General features: G+C 44.4%; 1 protein-coding gene across 1 annotated transcript in view; it reads left to right on the top strand.

Annotated features, from left to right (window-relative positions):
* Positions 1-3,838: 3,838 nt before the first annotated feature.
* The window catches only part of NINJ2 (ninjurin 2), a 44,448-nt gene continuing 36,944 nt past the window's right edge, over positions 3,839-11,342 (top strand). Inside the window, exon 1 of the mRNA XM_003202437.5 lies at positions 3,839-4,007. Coding sequence (XP_003202485.3) covers positions 3,855-4,007 — 153 coding nt within the window. The 5' untranslated portion in view covers positions 3,839-3,854. The remainder of the gene's footprint in view (positions 4,008-11,342) is intronic.

The raw sequence follows: 11,342 nt of genomic DNA, 5'->3' as shown, positions 1-11,342 counted from the left end.
TTTTACAACAAAAATTCAAGGCCTGGGAAGGGTTAAGAAGTGAAGTAGCCTGTTATTTGCTTGGTTAGAAGCGTAGTTGTCTTACAGGAACTCTTGCGGTCTTGGTTATGGTTCTCTCCTAAGCACCACAAGAAATCTGAGAGTGATACAGAAGAGCAAATCTCATATCAATCTTTGGGCAGCATGGCTTTTTGCTGCCAGCAGACTCTGCAGGCCAGTGCTGAGGCCTGGGAACTGCAGCTCTTCTTCCCACATCCCCTCTGCATTGGCCAGCCCCACTGATGGCACCAGCACTGCTATGCCATGGTTACACACCCAGCAGCAATGCTGCTTGAACCGGCTTGTCCCCACCCTTCTCCCAGCAGCATTTTCCATTCCCCGCTGGGCACCCTTGCTATTGCCAGCATAAGTGTTTGTGCAGTTATGTGCAGAACCAAGTCAGAGATTTGATCCCAGAAAAAACAAATGGCCAAATATATGTATTTTTTTTCCAGCTGGAATAAGTTCTTCTGCCTGGTTTCTTGGGTGGCTGCACAAGCAGTTTAGCTGGCATATAGGAGGGAAGATGACAAGGGTGGAAATGAGCATCTTTACCATGAATGCTCCAAGAGAACATGGCTGTTCTGCAGTGCCTTCCCTCTCCTCTCAGCTAGTGTGGGCTGATCTTGCAAGGGAAATCATGTACTTGTTCTTCAGCATGCCCCACGTGCTCCTCACCCTCCTTTCAAGGAACACTGCACTTTCCCCATTCATCTCTTGTATATGTCACCAAAAAGACTAACCAAATAAAAAACAGACCAGTTTTGGAGTTCTCTCACTTATCTTGTGGGATAAACACAGAGTCCAAGAAGGGGGATCATTAGCCCTAAAACTAGCGAGTGCTGCCACTCATGTCAGAATCTCTTTTAGAAGTCACGTTGCATTTTCTATACTTTAATCTTTGAACCATCAGGATGGTGTGTTCTGGTATCGTAACAATTATGGTAAGATAATTAATCCTTTGTAATCAAATTTAGGAACAAGAAAATCTCAGTTATATCTGTGTTCATGGAGGTATTCTTTCTTAGTATGCTATTACAACTCAAGTTAAAATAAACCTACCTCTCTCTCCTCACATTTTCCAGTTCTGAGCTTTGCTGTTACTGATATATACAAATAACTTCCAGGAAGAATATTTTTGTTTGAAGTCTTCTCTTTCTAATGTGTTTAACTCCAGATACTCCAAGGACAGTTGTTACAGCCATTACTACTAACATGCTTTGCAGAAAAACTCCTTCACGCTATCTTGGGAGTGTGAATTGGGAATCTAGCTTGACAGAAGTGAAGGACACAAGAGTTACAGCAAACTGCGACTGATTTCTGTAGGTAGTTTGAGGACGTTACACAGGATTATTACTCTTGCAATACCTCTCTGGAGAGCATGAGGAAATAAAAAAAGTAGCATAGCACTTAGATACAGTACTAAGAAAAATAGTTGAAAAAGTACATTCTTATATATCACGAACCTTGTCCGAAATTAGCTCACTGGTGATTTTTGTTTATCTATCAAGTAAAGTGATGGATACTTTATTCCTGTCTGACCACCAAAAGCTATTTTGGACTTGTTTTTATGCCTGTCACAGGTGTAGGGACTCAAAAACATTGGCCAGACTTCACGGGTCATTTGCTGGAGATGTTTTCACAAAAAATCTGCACAGCATGAACTCCTTGTGACTCCCAGGAGTGGCCTAAACAAACACAGTGGTTGCACATCCAGTGCAAATTATCTATCAATAAACAATATATTATTTATAAATTGGTCAACCATATTTTTTTAGACTATGCTAAAAAAAGTAATTGAAAAACATGTAAATGTCTATATTTTCATCCCTGTAACAGTGTACTTACGTACAGTGAGTTTTTAGTTAACATATAGTCTCCCATCAGGACAGCAAGTTAACAGTAGCAGATAGCTAGCGGGCTTTGAACTAGATGCTCTTTTCAGTAAAGAAAAAAAAAAGCCAACAGGTGCTGAAAAGCAGCAAGGAGTAGCGCCTCACTTTTGTTTTCCATTTAAACAAGCTCTTCACTAACAATAAGACATAGTCTCTCATTCAAGAGTAGGAGCCATGAAGGTGGCTTTCATTGTGACTATAGAATCAGCTGCACCTAGATTCATGTAAACAGAGTGTATCCTTTAAGCAAGCCGAAGTCTTAAGTCTTTTTGTGTCGTTCTCTTCCAGAAGACAAAATTAAATCTAAAAGCTGACTGTGTTATCAAAACAAACGAAACCAAGAATACAGAAGCCATTTGTTCTAGCTTCTGTCATTTACTTTAGAAGGAAAGATGTTGGTTTAGATTGTCTAGCTGTTGGATGGGGGCCCAGATTGGGCCCAAGTGACAATTCTCTTATCTTTTCAGCAGACGAGTTGCTGTTGCATTATCCTCTACTATATGTCAGAATAGCCAGGGAGGTGAACCATGCACATGGCCCAACAGACTTAAAGGAGAAGGATCTCTCAAAATTAATAACTGCTCCCTGTTGAAAGAAAGCTTGATCAATTCCACACAGACACATTGTGTTGAGAAAGATAATTTTGCAGTAGCAGAAGCCTTTCCCCATGGGAACTAAATGGCTCTGCCCCTTTCCTTGCCCCAGTTATGTTTGTGGCTGGGTCAGCTCCCAGCCGCATGATGTCTGAGCCAGAGCTGAAAGGTGAGCTGGGCAAGGCTGCATTCCTGCAACATCCTTAGCCAAGGTGGGCTCAAGCTGCTGTAGAGGCCACAGCCTAAAGGTCAGATGAGGGATGTCCTCATCCTGCTTTCCTGCATGGTATTAGCTTGCTCACTGGATATATCTCACTACTTCAGCTCATACATCTGTGAGAAAAAAGAGAAAGCTGTTTGAGAGGAATGCAGGGGTACTAAATTCATCAGCACTTTGAAATGAACTTGCAGCACTAAGCACTGGTATTATCACTGCAAAACCAGGCCTTTTGCTGGGAAGCATCAATGCAACAGGATCGCCTACTGACAGAGTTGTCAGCACTTTTTATAAGGCTGGAGCACTAGGACACGCATTTGGTTAAACTTTTTAAGCAGCCTGTATTACTTACCATACATTTTTCATGCTACTGTGACGAGGAAAATTGTCCTTCAAAAAGCCAAAGAAGCAGACCTGATCTGCAGGTGGTACAAAATAGCAGAGTTTCTCTGGAATCTAGAGAATTGCACTGATTCTTCTGCCTAAGCATTCCACCTAATAATAACTTATTTTCCTACACTGTGATTTGATTCTGGCTGCATACGTTTCCATTCCAGTGACATCTGTAGTTGTTTTTGACTTAAGCAAAAAGCAGAACTCGATTTCAGCCAAGACCAGCTATATCAAATTGAAGCTAGAAAAAGTGTTGGGGAGGGATAAGGAAGGGCATTTTGGCTAGGGAGAAAAATGAGAAGAAGTGACTATAAACAGAGCAAAGTGGAAATTTTACCTCAGCCGTAACAATATCTTTGCTGTGGCAGCAGCTAGCAGGCATAACTTTCTGGACCTAAGCTCTTTACCCGTTAGTTTTTCATCTGCACTCTCAGCTGCGTGCTGATGAGCTGGGCGAGCTGGAGATCACGACTGCAGCCACACAGCCCACACCAGGAACCGCTTGGTACACTGGCTGCAACCCTGCATCCCAGCCCAAGTGAGCTCATGGGACTCAGCTGGGCTCCAAGAGGTAGCACAGACACGTCATGAGCACGACTGTCATGGAAAGTCTAAGAAGAACGCTTGTTCCACGCGCTGCCTGGACAATGCAGCATTGGCTGCCACCCCCTCTCTCAGCCCCCAGACGATGCCAAGGCGGGCGGCCGGCCGCGGCTGATGAATAGTGGGTCTGTTCCAGCAGCTGAGCGGCCTGGTCCAGCAAGGAGAGAGTCTCCGGGAGCGCAGAGTGCCCCGCTCCTCGTGGCGTCTGAAGGAAAGGGAGCCGGGGGCAGCGGGATGGCCTCGGAAGGGGAGAGCATCAACCTGCAAGTGAGTCCATCTCGGGGAAATAACTGGGGAGGGAGAAACGGGAGGGAAGATCCCTGCTTCAGGGGATACGTTCACCCCTTCTATCACTCGCTCCTCTGTTCCGGCAGCCAGTTTCACTTGCTGCTTTTTGCCTCTGCTCTCCTTTGAAGTGAAACAAGCTCTGCCCCTGTTCTGCCAGGAGCTAGGAGTCTTTTTCTGAAAGAGGGTAAGAAGAGGGGAATTGCTAAGAAGAGCTGCTCTGGGGGGCAGCAGGAGCAGAAGGGAGCGTTCAGCTCTCAGGAGGAGGCAGCACATACTTTACAAGCTGCAAAACTTCGATCCATTCCTCATCTCACAAAGCCTTGCTCTGTTTGGCAGAAACTGCTCCCAATCTGGAGAGGAGAGAAGAAATAAATACAGCAAATGCTGAGGGAGTGCAGAGGCCAGGGTTTCCTATGTGGGGTTTGCAGAGAAACAACACTTCTTGATAAAGCTCTTTCAGTTCTCCACGTTCCTCTTCTGAGTATTTGTGTTTTTTAAGAAGGGTGTTTCTTGCTCTCAGCGTGTGTTCTAGGAAAGGGCAACTGCCCAAGGGTTTGGAAAAAGAAACTTTAGAGATGAAATGGAATCAAAACCCCAGATCACAAACACTCATCTGAAGTTCAAGCCCAGATCCGTGCTTGGGACAACCCTGGAGAAGGGCAGAATGTGAAGCACTGCCTGGGGCTCAGCTTCCAGCACCAGGGAGGTTGACAGCAGGATCCAAATTTTGTTGCTGATTTTTCTGTCTGTTACACTCTTAACTGTTCTCAGAATTAAAAGCGGGGAAGTCCACCTGGTGGCTCAATTTTTAGTTCTTCAGTCCATCTCAAAGAGACTAAAATGTAAGGTATGCAGCCGTGAGAATAATTCAGGGTTATAATCCCAGAGCTGGAGCAGTGGACTGGAAAGAAGGGTGGAGGTTCTCTGGTCCTGCAGGACCTCCCCTAAAGATATGAACTGCAGAGCAGCTTTATAAAACCTTGGAACAGCTATGCTCAGAGATAGAGACACCATAACTGAGTAATATGCAGAGGTAGCTTTACAGCTGGTGAAAATACATTCTGTTTAGCACTCAGGAAGAGAGGATAAACTTTCCTAGGGAAAAATACAGACATCACTGAGCCAGGAACTGGAGACAGAGGACAAAGAGGATATGAAATTATGCTACATAAAAATAAATACTTGTATATTAAATCTTCCCACACAGTGAAAAGTTTCAGGTCTATACTGGATTTTTAGCACAGTCCATAGATGAAAAAAAAATCAACTTCACAGATTAAAATGCTCAGAAACTACAGAAAAATCTGGATTTTAGATTTTTTCCGCAGTCAGACTTTTCTCTTCCATTTCATCTTGAGGTTATGAAGAGCCAAAAGTGATTCTCAGTACCATCAGCCAAAAGTAATCCTTACAACACTCAGAAAAGTAAATAATGCCAAAGTTTCCTTGAGTTACAACGTTGAAAAGAGCATACATATGTGTTTCTAAAGTAGGAAGAGGCGGAGGCCCAGGGAGGTGGTGGAGCACCGTCCCTGGAGGTGGTCAAGAACCTGGAGGTGGATGTGGCACTGAGAGACATGGTCAGTGGGCATGATGGAGACTGGCTGATAGCTGCACTAGTTCATTGTAGTGGTCTTTCCAACTTCAGTGATTCTCTGATGCTACAAGTCTTTCTATCTTTCTCTACATAGGATGCCACACCAAAGATCTGAGATTTGATCTGTAACAGTATAGAGAGATTTCATGGAGCCATCAGAAAGTACCAGACCAGTGCATGCATATGATCAGGAAATATGCAGTGCTGGCAAGGGAGGGAAAGTACATTGCATACAACTGCACCACTGAGGCAGGCAGAGGGTCCCAATGTGTTGTGATTTAAGAAGCATAAGATAAAGGGATCAGTGGAGGGGGGAAAAACATGTCTTTCAGTAGAAAGTCAATTTAAAAGACTTTGTTGAGACCTTGCTCTGAGCACTGACTGCAGAGCAAGTGTCTTTCTGGATGTTTCCAGCTGTGGGTTTATGAGGAATCTGCAGGAACGTGTGCCGCATGCTGTAGGGAGCTGACTCCTGATTCGCTCCTCCTCTGGGAGCTCTGGGATAGAGTGGCAGGAACAGCCAGGAACATGGCTGAGATACAATAAAGAAACACGATTGTGTACTTATAGGGAAAGGGTCTTAGCATTTCTTACACATTTGGACAAACAGGCTTGTCAGGTGACAAGAGAACGGAAATAATATGAGTCTAGCCCAGCACAGGAGAGAGCTGAAAGAGGTGATCAAGATCATTTTAGATGGTTCTAAGGATAACTGATTGGTTCCCAACATTTTTGCTCATTCTAAAAGATGAGAATAAAGCTCACTCAGCAAAATTGAAAGTCTCCCTGGCAGGAGACACACCCTCTCCAGTGTGCTATCAGCCTGTGGAATTTGCCATCTCATGGAACAAGTCAGAAAGCCAAATATTGGAGCAAGCATTGAGAAGAGGATGTTATGATCAGTAACAATACTTACAGTTCTGCAAGTTAAAAAAGATACCTTCAATTCCCATGACCAATGGCATGGGAACAAATACCCTCCTCAGCTCCCTGCAGGCTATAACCAAGTTGCTGACCAGACTGCAAGAAATAACTTGCACTAGAGAAGATGTATGCCAACTGTCTATTGGTAAGATGTAGGGCAGATTTTTATCAGCAAGTAGTGCCATTAATCCACTTTTTCACAAACAAATATTTTCTTGCTTGGTGTGTTTCAAAGGAATCTCTTTTTCAGTTTTGAGGACTGACAGAACCTCAAATGACACAGAGGGTCGCAGAATGGAAAAAAAACAGGCACACAAAGATAGAGCAGCCTCGCCTGATTTGCACCCATTAGCCAAACACTAAGACAAAACTTAAATTAAAACCTTTTAACTAAAAAGATTACTTCACTCATTAAAAGACAAGACTTTAATGTGAATCAATTTAAATATTACTCTTTTCTTACCGGACATCTCTATTTTGGTTTCCGAGCAAAAGTTTCACCTTCCCCTACTAAACATCTGCCATTGACAAGTAAGCATGGAGGGAAGCAGCAACATGATGAGATGCAACAGTGTGTTTTGAGATAGAAAAACACGTTTGGGAGAGAAACAGCCCACAAGGTCCTATCACCAGGTCTTTTTTGCTTCAGAAAATAAAGGTCTGCGAGCCAGAATAGTAGCTTGGCTTTGATAGTCACATTCTGGCTGATTAATCTGCACTTTTTCTATTACTTCCCTTAATTCCCAGCTCTTCCCCTGATTTGCAAGGGGGGTTGGGGAGAACAGGGAGGAGGAGGGGGCTGTACAGGTCTGCTCTTTTCAGAAGCAAAAGGCCCATTCAATCTGTTTAGCCGTGTGCCTCAGCTGCTGCAGTTCACGATTTGGCATCTTAACACAACCCTGTTTCACTGGTGATTTAAGCTAATGTACCAGACTTTGAATGGGAGCAACTGAGACTACATCCGTTCCACCCCTCCCACCACAGCAACCAGGGGAAGGTCTGCAGACGGCTGAAGTCAGTAACACTCACACACTGCTGCCACGGCTGTGTCTGTCAGTGCCCCAGATGAATACTGCAAAATGGAGCAAAGGCTGGGGCCGATTCTAAACGGCTCCAGAGGCTGGTTAGGTTTGTATTTTAATATTTTCTAATTCATGAATGAATGCTGTGTTCTGGTTAAGTGGGCGTTTAAAGGATGTGCACTGGATGAATGCCATCCATATTCATATTGCAAAAGGGACTACATTGCACATGCTGCTTCTTTCTTTCTTTTTATAGTTTCTTACTCCTTAGTTTTTAAAAAAATTACAATCCTCTGGGATGAGAAGCAGAAATAATACATCACCATTTAGGGAATCATTCATACATCAAAAGTAAAAAGAGTAAACGGATAAAATAATAATTCTGGGAAAGAGCCCCCGTGCCGAAATTTTTTGGCAGAAGCTGTTTGGTGAACACTTGGAATACTACATACATCTGCAGAAAGAAAGACAGGTTTACAAGCAACTTGAAAGAAGGGGGGGAAAAAAAGGGGAGTGGGGGGGGGGGAACTGGGGGTATTAAATCCTTGGATAATTTACTTTCAGTGCTCAGTTTTTGACCGGGTCAGCAGCAGGAAAATTTTAAGCAGGCAGATTAATAGAGTTAGCTTAGGCCTGACTGTAGTGGGGATTTTTCCAAAATGCCCACAAAACAATTGGAAAGTCCCACTTAGTGCCGTAAAACCCATCTCCCACATCCCACTTTCAGCCCAGGCTTGAAGAGGGAAAGCAGTGAGTGTCTTAGACTTCTGGTTTTGCATTTTTGTTTGTGGCTTTAGTGTGTGCCTCGAGGCTGTGACGTGCTTACAAGTTCCTGGCTCCGGCACATTATTTGCCTGCTTCTGCAGTAACAGCCAGCTTGTGCTTTCTAGTGCTGGAGGACCTTTACCCTCATTTAGCAATTTCCTAGAATGATGGCAATACAACATCCCCAGCCAAGCAGCATCCTTTGCCCCAGCTGACTTCCGTAGTGTTGTTTGGGTTCTAGGACAAACTCTGTGTTTGAGTCTCTATTGAGAACGCATCTTTCAGGAAGAAAATACCAAGTGCTTCAGAAAGAGTCACTCCTGCAGAGCGTACAACTCAGTGATCAAGCATCTGAGTACTTACTTCACCAGTTTTAACAACACTAGTCCAGCTGACACAGCCCCCCAAGCAGGAGCCTGCTCCCCACTCCCAGTGTGCGCTCCATCTCCTGTGTCACTCATTTGACCCTGGTAAAGCTAATTCATAGAGTTAAACTCAGAGAAAATGCATCATTCTTTGCCAGAGTTTCTGTTCCTCTGCGCTGAATGGGTTCCTGGAAGGATCAGGCAAGCGTCAACAGCCAGCAGGGGTAGGACTGTGTGGCCAGGAGAGCACAGGGAGGGAGCAGGTTCCCTCCTCTCAGCAGAAGCTCCCTCTTGCTTCAGATCAATTAGCTGAAGGTCCAAGTCTGAGTGTAGCCTGAGGCAGGAGCAGGGAATGTCCAAACAGTAACAGTGATTGCTCTTACTAGTGGATGTCACTCAGACTGCAAGATTTCAGGTTGCTGCTTGAGACTACAGCCTTTATAGGGCTAGCTAGAGGCTAAGGTGAAGATTCAACATGCCTTGTCAGTCAGAAGGCAGATATGAAATACAGTATCACACTTAGGAGTGAGAATGATCCTATGCTCTTCATTCCAGTGTCAGGGAGCTGTAAAGTTGGGGCTGGTTCCAGAGACTTGTAACTCTGACACTAGAGGACAGACAGCATGATGACAGGATACTAAGGAGACTTTCTTAGAGCCAGTACTGATCGGTCCTTTGTTCTTTAGCCAGACATGGCATTTCTCCTCTCCCCTGTACATTCCTCCCACCAGCTCTAACTGATTGCAGACTTCCCACTCAGAACATTCATTTGTGCCTGTCCCAAACACAGGGATGGTGTTTTCTCATCTTGAAGAACTGAACTTACCCAGATTTCAAGGTACCTGGTGAAAATGAGGTATGTGTAAAGTCAAACATGTCCTTGGAGTTATCCCACAGAAATCAGTGGCCTTACACACTGGAGGCTGACCTGGTCAGCACTCCACCTTGTTGAGGGATGGGGGAAAGACCGGTAGCAGTGTCTTAGTTCAATCCCATGCTAGCAAACCATGTTCACATTGAAACTCTGCACATAACGGTAGAGAAGGGCAAGGGATTTTAACAAAACACATATCAAGTAATGAATTAACTTGATTGACCACTTAGTAAGTCTGCACTCACAGAAACAATAGGCATGAAGAAGCCTCCTGCAGAAGACTACGAGGGGCTGCTTTTAAAACGGGTCCTTACACTGGGTTTAGGACCAATGTAGGATTCAGATAGCACTGTGGTAGAAAGAGGAAGGCAGCGATAGGCCACTAGAAGGATGATTTTGTCTGATGTATCTAAAAAGTTACTTGCCAGGACATGGTGAGAACCTGTGTCTACAGTTGCACATGAGTTGACAGAAAACCCACATGCCAGAGAACTTCCTGGGAGACAAATTCATCCTTGACAGAACACCTCTGAAGCCAGGAGGGGCTTATAGGAAGAATCTTGAGTCTTTTATGTCTCTTGTGGCAAGAATTTCAGAGTAGCCCAACAAAACTTTGCCATGATGTTCGCACATTCATATTGCTTTGGGCCTACACTGAGGTCCCAATTGTGTTCTGTGGTGTTAGCCTTTGCTCAGAAACCTTTCAGCAGTGGCCAGTGAAAGAAGAAAGCAATACAAAGTAAGGAGAAGGGATTAAAATATTACCTGCTGGTACTGCGTGCTACTGGACTGATATAAGTCCTTTTGCTGACATATTTTGTTTTCATAGCACTCTTCCACCATTCAGTCTACAAATTAAGGCTTTAGACATTTGGGTTTCAGTCAGAGATGCAGCTGCCATAACAATAAGTAAATTCTGGAACATTTTACACTGCTGCCTGGAAGGGCTTCTCACAGCACTTCACCTCTGTGTATAGTAAAAGTTTCTGAAGAAATTGAGAGATTTACAAAAAGGAGAGTGTTAAAGCTCCCAGTTGGAAGGAGGAGGTCATGTGGGCTGGAGTGCTGCCACCTCCCTGAGGTAAGGGGAGAGGTCCTCAAAAGTCAGTTGCTAAACTAGAACATTAATAATAATAGATTTCTGTCTACTTTATAAATATCATACAGCTGAAGCATGGTAAGAGAGAGGGAGCAGGCATGGGAGATGTGGGCCTCCTGGGGGTACAGGAAGGACATGAAGTAGTTCAGAGGGTGACAGGATGGTGCCTGCACAGTGCCAGAGGCTGAGGGGACATGCAGGTCTTTGTGTGGTGGAGGCCATATGCTCTGCCTAGAGTGGCAGTGAATCATCACTGGTGCACCTCATTTGGAGGATGGGAGCCATCCCGGATCATTCCCCTTCATTCTCATCTTACCATATTCTCCTCAGCAGCCCTTTAAGAGCCCCATCTGTTCTACACAGACAAGCATCCCCCACCCTTGCAACCTGTAGATTTGAGTGGAGGGTTTTATTTAGTAGCTAATCCATAGCCTGTTTATCGTCATGGTAACACATGGTTTTCCTCGTTGACCAATGTCAAAGCCTTCTACCGAACCATCTTTGTGTGTTGGAGCCCTCTACAATGTGAAGCCCCTGCTAAACCAATCAATTTTCATGTCTTTTATAAAAAATTTGCCTCGTTTGGCCTCATTCCATCCCACGTCTGAGAGCTTAATCATTCTTCTGCTTCTCTGTTCACCCTCATTCGACAAACAGGCACAGGTCCT

The sequence above is a fragment of the Meleagris gallopavo genome, chromosome 1 (genome assembly GCF_905368555.1).
Source record: "Meleagris gallopavo chromosome 1, MGAL_WU_HG_1.1, whole genome shotgun sequence".
NCBI classification, from domain to species: domain Eukaryota; kingdom Metazoa; phylum Chordata; class Aves; order Galliformes; family Phasianidae; genus Meleagris; species Meleagris gallopavo.
The sequence above is the reverse complement of the archived record's forward strand: the minus strand, read 5'-3'. Positions and strand labels throughout refer to the sequence as shown.